Source organism: Ovis aries, chromosome 11, assembly GCF_016772045.2.
Source record: "Ovis aries strain OAR_USU_Benz2616 breed Rambouillet chromosome 11, ARS-UI_Ramb_v3.0, whole genome shotgun sequence".
NCBI lineage: Eukaryota > Metazoa > Chordata > Mammalia > Artiodactyla > Bovidae > Ovis > Ovis aries.
This window is the reverse complement of record NC_056064.1, coordinates 31,495,346-31,517,420: the sequence shown is the minus strand read 5'-3', so window position 1 is coordinate 31,517,420 and position 22,075 is coordinate 31,495,346. Positions and strand designations below refer to the sequence as shown.

At 42.9% G+C, this 22,075-nt stretch overlaps 1 protein-coding gene across 1 annotated transcript in view; it reads left to right on the top strand.

Moving 5' to 3' along the window:
• Positions 1-19,982, top strand: part of HS3ST3A1 (heparan sulfate-glucosamine 3-sulfotransferase 3A1) — an 84,778-nt gene extending 64,796 nt beyond the window's left edge. The window contains exon 2 of the mRNA XM_042255686.2: positions 17,241-19,982. Coding sequence (XP_042111620.1) covers positions 17,241-17,862 — 622 coding nt within the window. The 3' untranslated portion in view covers positions 17,863-19,982. The remainder of the gene's footprint in view (positions 1-17,240) is intronic.
• The last annotated feature ends 2,093 nt before the right edge of the window (positions 19,983-22,075 follow it).

Sequence of the window (22,075 nt, the reverse complement as noted above, 5' to 3'; positions counted from 1 at the left end):
AGTCATGGCAATTGGCGAGGAAAGTGCGAGGGACCAAGAATCGGGGCCATCAACACACTCAGACCAATAATCACTGAAACATCCTTTAACACACGAGTGTTTTTTTATCATCTGTTTTTACACATATGAGATAATATCTTCATTTTATGGCTTATACGACACTGGAGATCTTTCTTCATTTGAAACATACAGTTATATCTTTTTAACCTTGCACAGGGTTTTTTGGATAGCATATGCAGAGTTTTTACCTAGTCCCCTAATGATGGACATGTAAATTGTTTCTTGTTTTGGGTATTTTGAGATGGTGCTGCTGTAGACACACATTTGCATAAAGTTTTCTGTAATGACACTGCTGTTTCAGTAAATTGAACCTATGGAATCCCTCCTGTTTTATCCTCCAGCAAGACTGAGCCACTTGTAATTCCCTGAATCACCACCTTCTGCGCCTCCATGCTTCAAACCCTGTTTCTTCTAAAATCCTGCTCCCTGGTCCACTTGACTGATAAGCTCTAGGGAAACCCATGAAAAAGTGAATCTGCATGTAACATCTGGAGAAGGCAATGGCACCCCACTCCAGCACTCTTGCCTGGGAAATCCCATGGGCGGAGGGGCCTGGTGGGCTGCAGTCCATGGGGTTGCGAAGAGTCAGGCATGACTGAGTGACTTCCCTTTCACTTTTCACTTTCATGCATTGGAGAAGGAAATGGCAACCCACTCCAGTGTTCTTGCCTGGAGAATCCCAGGGACGGAGGAGCCTGATGGGCTGCCGTCTATGGGGTCGCACAGAATCGGACACGACTGAAGCGGCTTAGCAGCAGCAGCAGCAGCAGCAGCATGTAACATTACTGATGACTGCCTTCACCCCCACCCTGCAGGGTCTCACGTTCATACTGTGTGCAACTGTGCTGTTACTCCAGTCTTCACTGAGGCACCACTGTGTTTGTGAAGCCTTCTCTAAATCCCTTAGGCAGATCCGGTCCTTTGCTGAACATCTAAGCACTCCTATTACAGTCATTGTCCCAAACCCCTTTGCTATTCTGTCTTTCTGTCAAGAGGGTAAGCTCTTTGAGAGCAGGGCTGCTGTCTTTCTGATTCTCATTGTTTCGTTTTCTGGTGGGGTGCTTGACCCAAGTGGACACTTGACAAAGGTTTGCGAAATAAAAATCTTACACTTGGGGTCAAAACTAAAGGTAACCATACAATAATAATTCAATGGATACTTACTTGTTCATTCACTTAACAAATAGTTTTTGAACATGTGCAGTGAATTACATGTGTTTGAAATGGGAAGATGGCAAGAATGTCAGTGTGATTTCTTGACATCAGATGGTGTTTTGAAAGACCCCTTATATCAATATAAAGGAAATAAAATCTAAGAAAAAGGCATCTCAGTAGAAAATAATAGGCCAAAATACATAACCAGGAAATGTCTTTAGAAATAGCATTCTTAATAAATGTCTGGGAAGATGTTCACTGGCTTAAAACATAAGTATTAAATATTTTAAAATTATTTCCATATATTTATTGGCATTAATTATACAATATTCATAATATGCAGTATAAATGAATGCATTAGAAGACATACTTTAATATATTGAAGTAGAACTGAGATATCTAAAATAATATATTAAAATTCAGAGATTAAGTTTAAATGCTTTCATAGAAGGCCAGTTTGCTGTATGATTCAAAAACCTTTAAAATATACACACCTTCCCTTCTACTTCAAGGAAATAATTAAACATGAATGAAATGTTTAACTTTGGAAACAACCTAAGTAGCCAACAGTAAGGAATTCGCTGAATGCCTCGTGGCAGTTCATATCATAGCATACTACACGGTCATTTAAAATTAAGTCAGTATGTATTTAAGGTCAGGAATTTCCTATTTCTAAGTGCACAAAAGCAGTTCAGAATGGTTTACACACATAATGATCTCACTTCACAAGTGTTACAAAGAATTGCATTTAAAAAACAAAGAATTGCATAGAATAGCCTTGGATGGATAGACTTCAAGATACTACATCTGAATGTAGAAGAATTTGGGGCTTCTCTAAACCAAGTTTTCCACAATGAACCTTTTCAATGTGTACATTAAAATTTTTTTTAGTTTAATTTTTAAACAAGGCCTTGGGGACTTCCCTGGCAGTCCAGTGGCTGAGACTCTGTGCTCCCACAGCAGGAGGCCCAGATTTGATCTCTAGTCAGGGAAGTAGCTCCCACATGCCAGAACTAAAGAACCTGAATGCTGCAACCAAGACCCCAGTGCAGTTCAAAAAAAAAAAAAAAAAAAAAGGTCTTTTGAAAAGCTGCTGTTTTCCTCTGGGATCGCACCCTGCAACCTGCGGTGGTTTGTGTCCCTGAACTGATAGGAGGGAGATTCCTTCCTGCTCCATCACACGAAGGTGGTGGCGACACGCCTGCAGCATCTGTGCCGTGGAGAGCCTCCCTGTGAGTCACTTCATTTCGAAAGTCCAGTTCCTGGGGACCCTCAGGCTTGTTTGGAGTCAAAGCTTTGTCTGTCTGCCTTTTTTCTCTGTGATGACCTCTCTGAGGCCTGGTACATCCTCTTTGTGTGCTTAACAGGTCCCTAGACAACATCTAAACATCCTATGCGTCTAAACATTCCCAAAGTGATAAACCAAGCTAATAAACGGTTAAACAAAATAGATTCTGTTCTTCTGTTTTGATAGAAGAAATATTTGAATTTGAAATACTGCTTAATAACAACAAAACAAAAAACAATTGATGCGTAAATCTATTGTTTTTATGTGTCTGAAAGTTTAGGCAAAATACCAGAGGTAACTCGATTTAATTGTTATTGCTCAGTTGGATCTATGGATGGACCAGCGATGTGTGGGTGAGTAATGAATGGAAACACACACACATCATGAGCAATTACATCTTCTGCAGTACAATTCATTTCTCATGCTTCATTTCAGCAAAATACTAATTACATTACCGTCAAGATTTTTATGATAATTTTGTTCTGGTGGCAATAATGACCTAAAGCAGGGGTCAGCAGACATTTTCTGAAAAGGTCAAGATCATAAATAGTTTAGACTTTGCAGGCCATCTGGTCTCTGTCACAAGTACTCAACCTGCCGTCCAAGTTCAGAATCAGCCACAGACTCCTCGTAAGCAAAGGACCTGGCTCTGTGTTCACTATTGGCTACTGAGACAAATAGCTGGATTTGACCCGCGGGCTGCCTGGTCCCTGTTGGAGCCATGATTTTCTCCTCCTGGGCCGCACAAGTGGCAACCTTGTCAATGGAGTGGATCTGTGGACCCTCACTGATCCCTCTCCCGAACTTGGTTTTGTCCATTTGCCTCACTTCACAATGATACCATGATTTTGGAGATTGGTCTCGTCTCACCAGAGTGAGATTATTTTGGAAGTTCTCTTAGTGAGACAGAACGTAGGTCATTTTTTGCAGCTCAGACCCAGGGAAGCAGATGGCAGGTCCTGATGGCACACTTTAGAAAGAACATCCAGGGAGGCCAGGGCCCCAGACCCTGAAAAATTATAGCTTCACGTTGATTTTCCTGCTTTGAACTTTAAAGGCAGGGACTTCTATAGTGTGGGCTTCCCTCGTGGCTTAGAGGTTAAAGCGTCCGCCTGCAATTCGGGAGACCTGGGTTCAATCCCTGAGTAAGGAAGATCCCCTGGAGAAGGAAGTGGCAACCCACTCCAGTACTCTTGCCTGGAAAATCCCATGGACAGAGGCGCCTGGGAGGCTGCAGTCCATGGGGTCGCAAAGAGTCGGACACGACTGAGCGACTTCACTTTTCACTTTCACTTTCTATGGTGTGGCTCAGTGGTAAAGAATCTACCTGCCAATGGAGGAAACACAGGTTTGATCCCTGGTCTGGGAAGATCCAACATGCCAAGGAGTAACTAAGCCCATGTGCCGTGACCACTGAACCTGTGCTCGAGAGCCCATATGCCACAACTACTGGGCCCATGTGCTGCAACTCCTGAAGTCCGAGTGCCCTCATGCTCCACAACAAGAGAAGTCATTGCAGTGAGAAGCCTGCTCGCCGCAACTAGAGAAAGCCCATGCACAGCAGTGGAGACCCCAAGCAGCCAAAAATACATACAAATAAATAAACTTGGCAGGCATATTGCGGAGCACCCTCTCTGTGTCCAGAACCCAACAAACAGAAATCAAGGAAACCAAAACCAACAACAACAAAAAAATGCATCCTTATCCAAATGTAACAAAGAGGCTTTCTAAAATGTCAAGGTTTTTCTCATCCTGCCCCCACGTGTCTCCGCTGCTCTACTGTCCTTAGATTGTCAATTTCAAGCCACGAAAAGCACATTTCTTGCCTTATCTGTAGTGGCACGTATGCGAAGGGCTGATAATTCCAGGCTGATGAGAGGATCTGTCTGCAGCCGCACAGAAGCTGACAGCCCTCAGACCAGTCATTTATAAAAGCCTGTCTGGAGCCAAAATGAGCTGAACTGGGGGTGTGCGTGCCTCTGGCCGTGGCTGCAGCCCTGGCTGTGGCTACAGAGTTAGGAGAGCTGCCCCCACCCTCAGCCCCGGCCCTGCCCGCCCCATGAGGAATTCCACATCTCCTCTGGATGGTTGATCTTGGAACATGGTTAAAAGTACCAGATAGGATGAAGAACAGCCCTTCCTTTGATCGAGGTTCATATTTAATGCATCATTCCCGCCTCAAAAGGACCACAAGGGACTTTCCCCTGCAGGGATGAACTTTATTGTTTAGGGAGTTGAAACCTCAGCATGGCCAAACCCAGAGCTCGTTGTATTTCTAGAATTTGAGAAGAATTTTGAATCGTGGAGACAACAGTGAACCAGGGCTCAGGTGAGCAGGGTCTAAGCCAAGCCTTGGGTCTGTCTAGCTTTGGGTTTTTTCAGAGGTTCCTGCCTCTGTGAAACCACGAGGCTGGGTCGGGGGGTTGCTTTGAAACTCCCTCCAGTTATCCCTCAGTGATGCTGCCCCACAAGAGCACAGTCTATCTACTTCCTTTTCTCCAGCTCTTTTTTTTTTTTTTGGTTTTTACTGTATATTGGAATATGGTTGGGGGCTTCCCTGGTGATTCAAGAGGTAAAGAATCCGCCTACAATGCAGGAGACGCAGGAGACCTGGGCTCAATCCCTGGGTGAGGAAGATCCCCTGGAGGAGGGCATGGAAACCCATTCCAGTATTTTTGCCTGGAGAATCCAGTGGACAGAGGAGCCTGGTGGGCTATAGTCCAGAGGGTCCCAAAGAGACGGACACAACTGAAGCAAGTTAGTATGCTTCAGGGCTAAGATATACAGATGCATCTGTATATATCTAAAAGTCTGTATTGATATATAGTTGATTCACAATGTTGTACTAATTTCTGCGATACAGCAGAGCGACTCAGTTATACATACATGTATTCTTTTCCATTATGCTTTATCATGGGTACTGAATACAGTCCCTGTGCTATACAGCAGGACCTTGCTGTCCATCCACTTGGAGAGATTGTATTTTGACTCTCTTCTTGCAGGCACGTTTCCCCTGGGTTACAGTCCAAAGGGTAGCAAAGAGCTGGACGCGACTGACGCAACTGAGCACTCAGAGTATCGCTGATTTACAATACTGTGTTCGTTTCAGGTGTACAGCAAAATGAGTCATATACATATATCTATTCATTTTCAAATTCTTTTCCCATGTAGGTTATTACAGAATATTGAGTATAGTTCCCCTGTGCTCTACAGTAGGTCCTTGCTGATTATTTTATATATAGTAGGCATTGGATGTTACTCCCAAACACCTAATTTATCCCTCTTCCCCCAGCCTTTCCCCTTTGGTAGCCGTAAGTTTGTTTTCTATGTCTGTGAGTATGCTTCTGTTTGTAAATAAGTTCATCTGTGTCCTTTTTTTAGAGTCCACCTATAAATGATATCAAATTGTCATTGTCTTTGTCTTTTTCTGACTTTCTTCAGCTTATTCTTGATCTCTCTGTCTCTCTGTAATCTCTCTCTCTCACACACACACTTCTAAGAGTTTATAAATATTATTTAGGCTCTAGAGCCTAATTTAATTTCAGTTTATCTCCGTTTTCTGTCAGTTCAGTTTAGTTCAGTGGCTCAGTCGTGTCCAACTCTTTGCGACCGCATGGACTGCAGCACGCCAGGCTTCCCTGTCCATCACCAACTCCCAGAGCTTGCTCAAACTCACGTCCATCAAGTCAGTGATGCCATCCAACCATCTCATCCTCTGCCATCCCTTTCTCCTCTTGCCTTCAATCTTTCCCAGCATCAGGTTCTTTTCCAGTGAGTCAGTTCTTTGCAATAACTCCAGCTCCAATACTGTTTTCTATGGTCATTTTTTATAACTAGATTTAGAAACGTTAAGACATTTCTGTTGTTCAGTCACTAAATCATGTCCAACTCCTTGTGACCCCATGGACTGCAGCATGCCAGGCTTCCCTTCCTTTACTGTCTCCCTTAGTGTTGAAACCTGTGTACCTGGACAGAATAATGATCATCCCTTCCTAGCCTGATGCATAAAGAACACCAGATATTCAGAGATAGACCCACTGTGGACAAGCGGAAAGTCCCTATCTTTTTCCAGGTCCTCTCTTAGACTCTGGTTGTCTTTATAGATTCTGCCACTATTATTAGGTGGTCTGTTAAGTCTAGCTTTTAATGGCGTTAGGGCTTTCTTTCTGGGTATTCTTTGATATTTTGAGAGGACTTTGGAAGAGGTACATCAGTTCCCAAGAGCCAGACACCGTTTTAAAACAGAGTTTGGGGGACTTCCCTGGTGTCCAGTGGTTAAGACTTCGTCTTCCAATGCAGGAGTGTGAGTTCAATCCCTGGTCCCGTAGCTGAGATCCCACATGCCTCACGGCCAAAAAACCAAAATGTAAAACAGGAGCAATGTTGTAACATTCAGTAAAGACTTTGGAAATGGGTCACATACAAAAAACTTTAAAAAGAAATAAAACAGAGTTTAGGATGCTGTAAATGAGGTTAGAAAGGATATTTTCAATCTTATGAACACATGAGTTTCCCAATGAAGTAAACTTAGAAGGAGAAAATAAGAGGGTGAAGCAATGAGCCTTGTAAGATCTGGTCTATTTTTGTATTTCCTATGAGTCCATAGATGAGAAAAATTATAGAATTGCTTGGGAAACTCTGAGATCCCACACAGACATCAAGGATTATGGATTTAATTTATGATCCCAGATAACCCTTGCCTCTTCCCCTTCAGGACTGCCCTTCTCCATGACCTGGATCCAGATGTATTTTCTGCCCTTTCACGAGGCTCCCCCACATTATCAACCAAGAATCCTTGACTTCGCTCTCCTCCCCTGCAGTGCCAAGGAACATTGTGTTGCTTTCTTGAAATAAGCTGGTTTCCTTTGTCCATAAGCCCGTGGAGGATGAGAACCATCTCTTTCTGTCTCTTTACTTGATTGTTCAGATATTTAGAAGGAACACTGGCTTTCAGGGCACTGGGAAATGTATCCGCCTTTAAGTCTGATGCTTGGATATCTCGACGACAGTTTGCTTATCAGATTTGCACATCGAGATTCAATCATTGTGGGAGCCGGTTCCAAAACCATACATCTTCCTTTCCTACAGAAGCCAACTCAAAAAAATCAGCAAGAGTTTTCTTTCCAGCCTCAGAAGGCACGTTTGGAGTGGAGGTCCCGCATAATGCCAGCAGGAAAAGAAATATTGCCATAGCTGCCCTTGGCCCGGGGGACACAGGCCTGGCGGCACGGGGGTTACTCTGCTTCCTCTGCTCCTGGCTCACGCCATCGGGGGTCCCCTGGGAATCACCTTCACTCCATTGCCATGAAAAGAGCATGTTTTCCCTAGAATTTCCTGCTGCCGGAGGTTTCCAGAAACAGACACACAGTTCTGTTTGGTTGCAGAGACTAAAAGGGGAAAAAAAAAAATGTATGTGTACATGGGCCAGATTTATTTATTTCTCAAGGTAAATTACCTTTGCCTTACAGCTCGGGTCCTTCCCCTACGGAAGAAAGCCTTTGAAAAACAGGCAGTGTCTGCAACCTGTTCGCAAGATTCCAGGCAGAATGATTCACGCTCTTGAGGTGGATAGGGAAGTAGTGCCTGTAAGATTCCCTCATTGTGACTTAAGGTCAGCGATGGATCTGCCATCTGCCAGCAGACCCCTGCCCAGGTCGGCTGCCCAGGTCCAGGAAAGTGGAAGGAGTGTGTGCTTTGGGGCAGACTGGACCTGGATTTTCATTCTGTTCCTTTCACTCATTACTGTCTGTCTTTGGACAACTCCTGTTACCTCTCTGAGCTCATTTCCTCCTCTGAGAAATTTCACCAGTAATTCTAGCTGTTGTGAGTTGCAAGAAAGAATATATCAGATCTTGGTCTACAGTAAATGCTAAGTATGGGTTCCTTTGCTTCTGTCTTCATCATATTCTTCCTAAGACACTTGGAATTGAGTTCCTGACTGTCCTGTGCCTGTTATTGGTCTGTTATTGGTCATTCCTGACTGTCCTTTTCTGTGGATCTGACTTTCTAGCAGTGACATCTTGTTTTGCTGTTTTGGCCACAGAGGATGACAGGTGCAGAGATGGGTTTCCCTTGGTTCCCAGGGTTTGGTCCCTGGTCAGGGAACTAAGATTCTACATGCTGCATGGTACGGCCAACAAAAGAAAAAAGCAGGTACAGAGGTGGGTCTCCTTTGTCCCTGTCTTCCTGAAGGCAGAAAGATTACTCAGCTGGTGGCTGGACTAGTTGGTCTTTCTGCTGCCTCCAGGCACCAGGGAGATGCCAGGACAGCCTCCATCTGAACCAGCCTCAGCACTTTGCCTTGGTGTCTGTTACTGGAGCTGCATTCTCTTCAACCTCATTGATTCTGAAATCACTTCTGTTGATGCCAAGTTGCCCTGCTTAATGATTTGCAAAAATCTCTTTATTTGATTGGTAGTCACACTTCAGAAGAGATCAGCAAGTGTGAGGCTGGGCGGAACTTTCAATCTGACAGGTTACTAATGAGTTGAAGCCCTGAACATACATGGAACCTTAGAGCTGGGATGGCCTCTGAGACATGGGAGACGGTGGTCTTATTTTGCTGATGAAGAAACCAAGGCCCAGAGAAGTGATCCACTTAAGGTCACATAGCTTTTAACATCAGAATCCAAGCTGAATCCACACTTCTACTCCCAGTTTTGAGTTTCCTATGAAACTCCATTTTCTTCATGGAGATGTATGATCCATCTGAGCCATGTTTTAGGATAAAAGCAATCATGTGTTGTCTTTTGACTCCATTAGAATTCTTAGGCAGAAATCTTTTTTTTTTTTCCTCATGTGAAAGATTCTTTAGTATCTTCTATTTATTCATTATATAAATTAAGCGATGTATTTCTTCCATTAGTTATTTTTTAAATAAAAATGAGTGTAGCAATGGTCTCGTTTTTTAAAATTTTTTTTAGTATAGCCAATTAACAAACAATATTGTGACAGTTTCAGGTGACCCTCAAAGGGACTCAGCCATCCATACACATGCATTCTCCCCTAAACCGTCCCATCCAGGAGGCCACATAACATTGAGCAGAGTTCCTTTGGCTATGCAGCACAACTGCATTTTTTTTTTTTTTTTGCTATCTGTTTGGGGGGCTTTTTAAAAGTAAAGTTTCTATCATTTTCCACCTGTAAAACTTCGGGATCTTCCTTGAAAACATCTCCTCTGTTCGTTCCATAAGTCAGTTGTGTGACCCTCTACGTCCCCCCATCAGTATTCCTCCCTTTCTCACCACCTTTTCCTTCCTCGCGATCAGCCCCTAACCCAGGTCCTCAGCTCCTCAAGCTGGGATCACACTGGAAGAGCCTCCCCAGATATATCTAACTACCTGCAGGGCTTTCCTGATCCATCCCGACTTGTACGCTGACTCAGATTTAATCTCTCACTGACGTTAATCACACCCTCCCGTTTTCAGTCTAATTTCACGCAGCTCCCCTGTTTCAAACAGACAAATTCCTTCATCTGTGTTGAATTTGGGCCTTTCAGCCTCTTCACAGCCACCCTATGGGGTAACTTTCTCACGTTTTCTGGGTCTGCATCTATCGAACTGGCTCCATCCAAGTCACCTTCTGCGTGTCCTTTTCCTATCGCTCTTGTCTGCTGACTTTTCTCTCATCCTGTGCGACAGGGATAACCTGGCCACGGGCACTGGGAGGACCATCCATCATCTCCCATAGACAACCATGGTAGCTTGGACCTGCTGCTTCTCCTGCCTAAATCTCAGTTTCTTCCTCCGAAAAACTGGAGCATAATGTCTAGCTTATCTTACAGGAGAAAACCATTGATAAATGTTTTGCAAGCATACCACATTCTTCAGCTATCTCTGTGCTTGTGTCCACACTGTAGAGACACATCCTCCGTGACACGGTGAACTCCGAGGTGCTTATAAGTGCTGGGAGAATCTCATCTGGGACAGAGGCAAGGCAGCTCCTGTTCTGATAACTTACCCAGGGTGAGGGGCAAGGGGTCCCTGGGAGGACCACTGGTTCCTAGAGATGGGAGCTCAAACCTTGTCCCTTTATTTACTGAACTTCCACTCATTGTAGATGTAGTTGGTTTAGCAAATGCCCTTCTTTATAAATTATTTACTTATTTTTGGCTGTGCTGGGTCTTCACTGCTGACGGGCTTTTCTCTAGTTGCAGCGAGCAAGGGCTACTCTCTAGTTGCAATGCATGGACTTCTCATTACAGTGGCTTCTCTTATTGTGGAGCATGGGCTCCAGGGTACAGGCCGCAGTAGTTGGATGAGGGATCTTCCCAGACCAGGGACTGAACCCCTGTCGTCTGCATTGGCAGGCAGATTCTTTACCACTGATCACCAAGGAAGTCTCGCAAATGCCCTTCTTGAAATCCATGTGTTCCTTGGAGAATTGTAGAAAACTGGTCCATTTATTTTTACACATGCTCTAAGTTTTTACTGAAGTATAACACCGTTCAGTGAAGGACTCAGATCCTAGGATCTGACTCGGTGATGTTTCACAGGGTGGGTACACTCATGTCGCCAGCACCCAGATCCTGCACTGGGGTATTCCTGATGTTCCAGAAGCCCCTGTGGCCTCTTTCAGTCACTAATCCTGCCCCTGCCCCCCGACCAAAGGCAAACAGCTGAGCTGACATCTAACACTAGAGGTGGGTTTTGCCTGTTTTTGAGCTTTTTGTAGGAGAAATCATCTAGTGTATACATTTTTGTAACTGGCCGTCTGATTCATCTCTATGGATACAATGTGATGTCTTTGTCTTCTGGGTGAGTTCTTTTTTTTAAAAGAAATAAGGCTAAAATAGACATAATATTTGCCATCTTAGCTATTTTTAACTGACCATTTCCCAGGTCAGTAGCAGTAAGTACATTTACATTGCTAAGTGATCACTCTCCTGAACTCCTTTCATCTTGCAAAACTAAAATCCCCATCAAATACAAACTCCCCCTCCCCCTGCCCCCAGCCCTGGCAATCACTATTTTACTTTGTCTCTGTGAATTCAGCTCCTCTAGGAACCTCACACAAGTGGGATCACTCAGTCTGTATCCTTCCGAGCCTGGCTTATTTCACTCAGCATAAAGGCCTCAAGGCCCATCCATGTTGCAGCAGGTGTCAGAATTTTGTTCCCTTTTAAGGCTGCATAATATTCCACAGTATGGCTAGATTGCGTTTTGTCTGCCCATTCAGCCTTCTGTGGACACTTGTGTTGCTTCTACTCTTTGGCTATGGTGAATTCTTCTTTTTTTCTTTGGGGACAAAGAACGAAAGTGTGCCACGCACCTGGTAATAATTCTTCATTTGCTTGTGAAACTCCTTGTGAAACTCCTTCTCCTTGACATCTTCAGGAGAAAACAAATAAGCATCTCTAATTTTTCTTTATAATTCTAGTTTCTACCCTTTTATCCTACCCATTTCTACTATAAAATGTCTCCAAATTATTTTCACTCCTGCAAAGTGAATGGAATAGCCAATCCTGTTTGCCTGGACATTAAGGCATCCTAGGACCCACTCTGTATGCAGAGTACATCATGAGAAATGCTGGGCTGGAAGAAACACAAGCTGGAATCAAGATTGCCGGGAGAAATATCAATAACCTCAGATATGCAGATGACACCACCCTTATGGCAGAAAGTAAAGAGGAACTAAAAAGCTTCTTGATGAAAGTGAAAGAGGAGAGTGAAAAAGTTGGCTTAAAGCTCAACATTCAGAAAACGAAGATCATGGCATCTGGTCCCATCACTTCATGGGAAATAGATGGGGAAACAGCATCAAACTTTAATTTTGGGGGCTCCAAAATCACTGCAGATGGTGACTGCAGCCATGAAATTAAAAGACGCTTACTCCTTGGAAGAAAAGTTATGACCAACCTAGATAGCATATTCAAAAGCAGAGACATTACTTTGCCGACTAAGGTCCGTCTAGTCAAGGCTATGGTTTTTCCAGTGGTCGTGTATGGATGTGAGAGTTGGACTATAAAAAAAGCTGAGCACTGAAGAATTGCTGCTTTTGAACTGTGGTGTTGGAGAAGACTCTTGAGAGTCCCTTGGACTGCAAGGAGATCCAACCAATCCATTCTGAAGGAGGTCAACCCTGGGATTTCTTCGGAAGGAATGATGCTAAAGCTGAAACTCCAGTACTTTGGCCACCTCATGTGAAGAGTTGACTCATTGGAAAAGACTTAGATGCTGAGAGGGATTGGGGGCAGGAGGAGAAGGGGACGACAGAGGATGAGATGGCTGGATGGCATCACTGACTTGATGGACATGAATCTGAGTGAACTCCTGGAGTTGGTGATGAACAGGGAGGCCTGGCGTGCTGCGATTCATGGGGTCGCAAAGAGTCGGACATGACTGAGGGACTGAACTGAACTGAACTGAACTGAGGACCCACCCTGTTCATTATTCACTGGAATTTCTCACCCTGCACCCCAGCTTTTCTGGTCTTTGGACAAACCCACATGTCTTCTCATTGCGCTCACCTCTCTGCTCCCCTCACTTGCCCAGTGTTTCTGAGAAGCTCTCATCATGCTTGAGTGGCTCTTCTATTGTGTGTCCCAGGCTGAGCCCTGATACAGAACAGTCGTAGTACATGCTTCACTTGGGTAAGGAAGGAAGATGTCTAAATTCACCTAAACATTTTGAAATACTATATTCCAACATATATGTGCATTTTGCTTTGTGTGATAAAGGAGCTCTTTCCTGAGCATTAAAATTCAAGTTGCAATATGAAAACAAATCTAAGAATTTAAAAGGGAGATGGCTATTTAAAGAATTCTGAAATGAGTCCTTTTACAAAGCAACAATTCTGTGCAATATAAGCCTCATCAAGGATTTACTTGCACTTGCATTTCTTCCTTTATGAAGAAGGTAGGTGGCAGGCAGCCCCTGCTTCCCTCGGACTCCCCATCCCGTCCACTTTCCTCATCTTGAAGATGACAGTAATTAATGTGTTTTTCCTCTGAAATTCTATTTTAGCTGTTTCCTCTTCAAACTCCTCCTACTTTGGATAGCTCTTTTTCCTACCCTATCAAGATAATTTAAAATAGCATTTCTTTTTTTCAGGGATATGGATAATATTTCCTCTGGGCTGGCACAATCTATGACTGTAATCTCTGCTGACAGGCCGCTGGGGAGTCTACTTCTCCCCGGGGCCGGAGGGCAGGAAGACTGAGATTGCCCACCAGCAGCTCCCATCTGAAGGGTGTTATCTCTATTCTACTGGCAAAATATGAGGTCGAGTGGTTAAAAGTCAGAGATGATAGGAAAGGAGGCAAGAATGCTGACTCTTAAAAAAAATCATGGACTACTCCTCCTTATCATTTCAGTGGTGTCTGATGTGTGCTTTTTTACAGTCCAGAACTTTTTCACACATTTGATCCAATTTTCTTCCCTGAGATAGTCCAACAGTTTCTGTATAGATCTCCTGGCTCATCTTATAAAAGTGTAACTTAGCTTCCAAAGTAGGTTGGTCTAGCGGACTTCTCAGTTCCATGAAGGGGAATATATATGTGTGTGTGGTGGTGGTGGTGTTGTTGTTGTCGTCATTGTTTAGTTGTTAAGTCCTGTTCAACTCTTTTGTGACCCTATGGACTGTAGCCCTCCAGTCTTTTCTGGGCGAGAATACTGGGCTTTCACTGGAATGGGCTGCCCTTCCCCTCTCCAGGGGATCTTCCTGACCCAGGGATTGAACCCAAGTCTCCTGCATTAGAGGCAGATTCTTTACTGCTGAGCCTTGACGGAAGCCCATATGTGTGTGTATATATGTGACGAATCCACATATATACACACGTACATAGTGACAAAATCTGGATTTTGTGTGGCCCCAGCATTACACAGGCAGTTGACCGTCTGTGTCTCCCTTGTGTCAACACAGACCTCCCTGGTCTTTGCTTTTTCTTACCCAGACCTTCGGCTGTATCTAAGAAATGGGGGATGGGGGCACAGTTAAAAGTTCTGAAAAAGGAATTGCAGATTTCTTAAATCAACAAGGAAAAAAGCAACAGGAATCAGATATCTAATTATCATTTCTCCTCCAAAAGAAAAGTAAAGATAAGCTGACTAGAATATCAAAGAAAGCAAATGGTGAGGAGATCTGTATCACTAAACTAAGCCAGCATCAGTGGCTTATTGCCACGAATGTTGAAGAATTTGTGCCAGGTATAAATGCACATGGCAACAGATTGTTTGTGAAGCAATTGACATGATGTCTGAGATAAATGTCAAAGTAATTCATTTGGGGTGATGGGGGAGTTGACACAGAGGGTTAGGAAGGAAATGAAATTGGCAGTCAGTTGCTTTTTGAAGTTGGATGTAAGTTATGTGAGATGTATGTTATAGTACTCTCTACTTTGGGGTATATTTGAAATTTTTCATAATATACAGTTAGCAAGTATACAAGAGGAATAAAATTACAGGAAATCAAACAAAAGCAGACTCAGGTAACACACAGTGCATTTTTTATTACAAAGGTAAAATAGAAATTAATAATAAAATTATGAATGAAACCAGCAAGTCAAGCATCAGAATTTAATAAAAGTAAAAGCAATTCTAATGCCTGGACCAAAAGGGAAAAGTATCAAGTGCAATTACTAAATGTTTGTGAAGTTATGCAAATGGCCAGCAGTACATGTCGAAGTTTGGGGAATCTGATCAAGTCTGTGCTTAAAGGGAAAATAGTAGCTTCAAAATGTTTTTATTACTTGAGATGACTAAACATTCAGTTAATTAAATTGGAAGAGCAAAGCATGAATAGAAAAATAATAAATGTCATTAAAAAAGTAAAATGCAAATAAGTAAATTTGAAAAGTCATCTACCAAACTAGAAAGAAAGAAGGAAAAAACTTCACAAAATTATAGTTGAGACAGGGCATAGAACTGCAACTACTCAACTGGGTGATTTTTAGAAAAATATTAATTGACAAAATTCACCAAAGATGAAGCAGATCATTACAAAGAAACAGTAACCACAGAAGAAACTGTAAATGTGTTTGAAGATTCTAGTCCCTTTCTTATCCTCAACCCCAAAAGCACCAGTTATTAGATGACTTGGGGCTTCCCAGGTGGCGCTGGTGGTAAAGACCCTGCCTGCCAGTGCATGAGACGCAAGACTTGGATTTGATCCCTGGGTCAGGAAGATCCCAGGGATCCAGGATTCTCGCCTGGAAAATCCCCTGGACAGAGGAGCCTGGTGGGCTACAGTCCATGGGGTCACAAAAGAGTTGGACATGACTTAGCCACTAAACAACAACATACAGATACATATTTCAAATCTATGATAAATAGTGGATTTAATGGCAGTACACTTTTCAAAAAATACATAGGTTTTATTTCACCTGCTTATACTTTTGGACTGGCTCTGAAACCCATCCTTTCTCATGCTTGAACTAGGTAGCAATCTCTCCAACAGGACTCCAACAGGAATTTTTTTTCCCCCACATGACAAGTGATTCTAACATTTGTCAGGAAGAATAAACAGACAAGAATCATCAAGAATGTTTTGAACAACAGAGTCAGAATTTACTTTGATGTACATTAAAATATATTACTATAACATGATAGTAACTTAACATGACAATAGAGAGAGACCACGATATTTAAACTATTCTAACAGTGGCATTTCAAATTATTAGATGATAAAAGATGGATTATTTGATAAGTCTTGTTTGTTATAGGAAAGCTCAGAAATTATAAAGAGAAATATTTTGTGTACTAACAATGATATTATGTTGATTATAATTTATTTGTTTATAAGAAAACCACAATAAGGGCTCAGGGTATTTTAACACCATCTCACTGCTGTATAATTATGTTTATTACAATATTCTAATTCACCTAAAAGAGTTTGATCAAGGTTATTTTGTTACAGCCTTGTGGATTGATGATTATAAAAAAATTACATTGCACTTATTTTGTGCCAGGCACTTTTCTAACCTATCAAGGTATATTAATACCTTTAACATTATACAACACCACAACAACCGTAGGAGGTCAAAATAGTATTATTATTTCCCGTAAAGTACATCCATGAGGATCTAGGGGTGCAGAGTGTCTGTGCAGCTTCTCCGAGGCCACAGTCACATACTTAGTAAGGGGAGCGATTGGTACCTCAACTCAGGCCGCCTGGCTCTGGGTGCCTAAGACTTTTGCTCTCCTAGAAAGAAGCTCACAGAGCCCATTTGGGGAAGGCACTCAGGCTCCAGGCTCTAATGTGCCTTTCTGCTCCACCCAGGGACCTGAGGTTCTCAGGTCAGATGTTCAGGACCCTCTAAAAGCTGGAGGCGGCAGAAAGTAAGGGAGAGGTGACACCAGGAGAGGATCTCAGGGAAGGTCGAATCCTACTCCTTGTACTCTGAACTGAGGTGCCTTCACATCTTAGGTGGAAAGAGAATATCTGACCTCCAAGCTTCAGAGGGACGTTCCTGTATCTCTCAGCTCTGAAATTCGGCTTGCTTTTTTTCATGTTTCTACAACTGTAATTAGATGGAGCCGGGATTAAAAGTGTTGACATTGCAGCTTGATGCTCTAGAGGGGTAGGATGGGACCGATGGGTGCGATGAAGGGGAGGGTGGAGGGAGTGGGTATGTGTATATCTATAGCTGATTCACGTTGTGGTACACTAGGAATTTACACAACATTGTATAGCAATTAACCTCCCATTAACAATCAATTTTTAAATAAGTGTTGACTTGGAGACGTGTGGCCAAAGAGCTGTGGCCTCTGACCCGCCCTGGTCTGTTTGCTCCGCGCAGGGACCTGATGCCGAGGACCCTGGACGGCCAGATCACCATGGAGAAGACGCCCAGCTACTTCGTGACGCGCGAGGCGCCCGCGCGCATCTCGGCCATGTCCAAGGACACCAGGCTCCTGGTGGTGGTCCGGGACCCGGTGACGCGGGCCGTGTCGGACTACACGCAGACGCTCTCCAAGCGGCCCGACATCCCCAGCTTCGAGAGCCTGGCCTTCCGGAACCGCTCGGCGGGCCTGGTGGACCGCTCGTGGAGCGCCATCCAGATCGGCCTGTACGCCGAGCACCTGGAGCGCTGGCTGCGCCACTTCCCCGCCCGCCAGATGCTCTTCGTGAGCGGCGAGCGCCTGGTGCGCGACCCGGCCGGCGAGCTGGGCCGCGTGCAGGACTTCCTGGGCCTCAAGCGCATCATCTCGGACAAGCACTTCTACTTCAACCAGACCAAGGGCTTCCCCTGCCTCAAGAAGGCGGAGGGCAGCGGCCGCCCCCACTGCCTGGGCAAGACCAAGGGCAGACCCCACCCCGAGATCGACGCGCAGGTGCTGCGGCAGCTGCGGGATTTCTACCGGCCCTTCAACCGCAGGTTCTACCAGATGACGGGCCACGACTTCGGCTGGGACGGATGAACTTATAATTTAAAAAGAAAAAGAAAGTATCAGAAGATAATATATTTTTTTACCAATCGGTAGAGAAAAAGCAGTTTAATATTTGCGCTGCCGATATTTTGTTTCAGTATTTTTTTTCCCCATGAATGTTAAAGAGATTGTTCTCCTCTCCACCCTCATTGGCATGGACAACCAACCGCAAAGGTTTCGATAAAAAAGGAAACCTGCACGAATCTCCATTTTCCATCTTTATTTTATGTTTTACGTGCACAGTTATGAACTATGAGTGTCAGTTACCGTTAAAACTTTCAAGAAATTCCTGAGAGTATAGCTCACTCTCTTTTTTAACACAGCCCAGATAAAACTGATATCTCTCCTGATGTTTTTCCTCCCTTTAATTTTGTTCCTGTGCCACTTTTTCTTAAACCTTTCCCCGATTAATAATTCTGTATGGTTACCCATCACTTCTCGGATATCACAGTGTTTTCAACTACAGCTTTCTTGTTCGTTATACTCAGCTGTGATTTAACAACATAGATCAGGAAGGCTATTTTCCCCATTTTACAGATAAAGAAACTGAGTATCAGGGAGGTTAAGTGATGTATCTTACTGCCAGATGGTGGACCCTTGACAAAACTCCATCTTCCACTTATTCCCTGTTTTGTGCCACTCTTCCCAGGAAGAATGGAAAAGGCACAGACATCCTTTAGAAATGCTTGGCTAGTTTGGGGAGGGTTTCCTGTTGCTTTGAATTCTAGGCAAGCCTATGGCTTTCAGACATCTTACACAGCTGTGGTCAAGGAAACTGCTCTGTCCTGGACACAACGTCTTTTAAGAGGCAGTCTTGGCTCGCTAAAGCACCCCAAGAGGTGGAAATCCTGACTGAATTGAAGTGAGGGGAATTACTGGATTGTTGCATGGAGAACAAGGTGGCTACCCACACTAGGAGCAGGACAAGCTGTGGTAGGGGCAGAATTTACCTATTCTTGTTTTGATTACCTTATTTTTTTTTTCTTAAAGAAAAACCCACTTCAGTAAGAGTTTGCAAATGTCAACCTCAGTTTTTAACCTCTTTTGTAACAAAGAAAGTCTGCCTCTGTTTATAACATCTTATTTCTAACCTTGGAGCTAGAACTAAAAAAAAAACATCTTATTTACAAGGCCCTCAGTTTTTTATGGGTGGAGGGAGGGCTGTCACTTTGTCACTTTATTTTTCCCCATTTCCTCTTTATACCAATTATAATATAATATTCATTAATATTTGGAAAATACTCTAAGAAATGCAGATATGGGTAAAACAGTGATTTTTTTTTCTATTCTCCCATCTGTTTCTGCCTGTTCCCCATTTAAATAGCTCAAATAAATCAATAGTTTATTAAGAGTGTTCCTTTCCTCTCTGAGTGGGCATTAACCAGATTAGCATTAATGGGAATTAAATTGGTTTAGAGAAGAGCACATATGCACAAACTATATAAAACATTTATAATTAGTCTGTCAGCAACATTTTATTACAGGTTTAAACCCAAGAGGAAAATGTCTCCAATCTCATGGAAGTGTTCCATGTCTGCCAAAACATAAAGGACCAGACACTCCAGTACTCTAAAACAGTATTCTTTTTTCTTCTCAGTTTTGTCAATCAAAAGAACATAACGTTGTTTTGAAATATAAAGTTTTATTGTGCATTTGACAGAGATGCTGTTCTTGAGTGAACTATGTATTTCTTGAGAAGTCTAACACAGGATTAAAATGAAAGAAAAAAAAAAAAACAAGTTTCTAGGTATCCTATTCTTGCTTTAAATCTCTGGATTTATTTATTAATTCTCTTTTATGGGGGTTAAGTAGACCTCAAATCCAGGTCCCCTTTCCCAGCTGATCTCCTTCCCTTCTGTGCCCTCAACTTCCTGACGCTACAGCCTGTTTTTTGTTCTACTTGAATCATCACTACCAGCAACAAGAAATGCGTTTTACACTCTTTTCATCTTTTCTCTTATGTCTGTGCTTCCGATTCTCTCATAAGCATTTGCTTGGCCTCACCCAAAGGTGGCTCGAACAAGGAAACAAGCACATCTAACCATTGTATTCAGCAGCCTTCATCTATTTGTGTTGAGAAATAATAAAAGAACAGATTTGAGTGCAAAGAACTTCTTCTTGAATGTAGATTTTTTGTTTGTTTGTTTTCTCATATGACTTTTTAAATGGATGACTACAGAGCATTCCAGGAAAACCTTCCAAGATTTCATAAGAATGGTAGAAGTTCTTTATCCTAACCAAGTGTATGAATATCTCAGGTCAGTGTACCCCAGAACAGGAATTTTGCATTTCTGCCTTTATGTGATATTTCCCCTTGCTGTGTGTGGACTTGGACTCAGATTTCTTATGTCCATTTGGCTACGTCACCTAAGTCATAGGCTGTGCTCTTGATTTGAGCCTCTTAGTCACCCCTCCTCCAAGCTGTCTGCTCCACAGTCATGTCCACTGACCTGCTGCTCTCCTCTCAGATGTAGAGAACAACCAGAGGTCTGCAGCTTCATTCTGAATTGTTTGCTTTTGAGGCCATGTCTACAGTGTATAAATTCTTCTGATTAGTAAATTCTAAGAGAAATAAATTTTAGTCTATTGACTAGAGATCAATAAGCTTCTAGAGAATGGATATTTATTATTCCTGGAGTATTAATCCCACTCCAATTATCTTATTTTCAAAGATCCTCAAAGTTAGAGTAAACCTTGACAGTGATCAGGATTAAATCCCCATTTGACACTTGAATCCTTTCTTCTGCTGGTTGTGCAGGGGTTTAAAACACTGATGTGTCTATCAATTAACTCTTGATTTTTGCAGTTGTAAAGAGGATAAGTGAAAGTGAAGCTGCTCAATCGTGTCCAACTCTTTGCGACCCCATGGACTGTAGCCTATCAAGCTCCTCAGTCCATGGAATTTTCCAGGCAAGAGTACTGGAGTGGGTTGCCATTTCCTTCTCCAGGGGATCTTCCCAACCCAGGGATTGAACCCAGGTCTTCTGTGTTGCAGGCAGATACTTTACCATCTGAGCCACCAGGGAAGCTGGCTGGTAAAGAGGATACATTTCTTCCAAACACTTCTATCCTGTCAGCTGAGATCTGCCAAATCTGATACCTATGAAGATAAACAGCATTTAATATGTGAATAAATAAAATCTGCCTGTAAAGCAATAATATAATGGTTTATGTGAATGTAGCAGATTACCCATAAAGGCATCTTTTCTCGTTAAATCAACACCTATTTCCACTCACATTCCGTCACTGTACAGATAAGAAAACTAAGATTGAAGACAGTGATTCTCAAAACAATTTTTCATCCCAAGTGATGTCTGGAGATATTTCGGGGTTCTAAATAAGCATGGTAGGGTATAGGGTACTCCTAGTGAATCAGTGCCAGGGATGCTGCCAAATATCTAATAATGTACATGAGAGCCTTCATCACAGAGAATCATCACACCCAAAATGTCCAGTGATGTTCCAATGATGGTTCCCAGCTGAAGAAGTAAACCAGTTACAGCTAGTGTGTGTCCCAACCAGATCTAAAAAGACAGATTTTAATTAATGCTTGACTGGTAATTCTTTCACTCAGCACTCTAGGTTTTCTCTTGAAAACATTTCTCTCTCTCACTCTATAAATGACTCCATTATAGTAAGCAGATCAGAGTTTAAGGGTGTGCCTTGTCAAGAGAAGTACTAAAGAGAAACTTTACTGAGCTGGGTTTTTACAACTGAGACACAGAAGCAGCTTGTAACAAACGGATGGCTGCATTTCTGAGAAGTGGAAACAGCTTCACATGAAAAAATATCATTAAACATTTCTAGAATATTTCTCAAGTTCAAGGCTTACAGCTTCAGTCCTCCTCCACGAGAGTGCCTTGACAGTATTTCTTGTCACCTGATGCAACCAAGTGTCAGGAAAAAGAAGTAAATGCCTAGGCTTCTCTCAGTCTGCTAAATTCAGATGGACCTGCGGTGGTTTATAATTGACCCCTAGTGGATGAGTAATAGCAAAGGAAGATGAATTCTTACTGCTACATTTTCTACAGAGAACGTACGGTTCCCCAAATTAGGAAAATATGGAGTTTTTCAGCCCAGTGAAAGTCTTAGTGTAGGAATTTTCCTGGCAGTCCATTGGTTAAGAATTCACCTTCTGGGACTTCCGTGGTGGTCCAATAGTTAAGAATCCACCTTCCAATGCAGGGGACATGATTCAGTACCT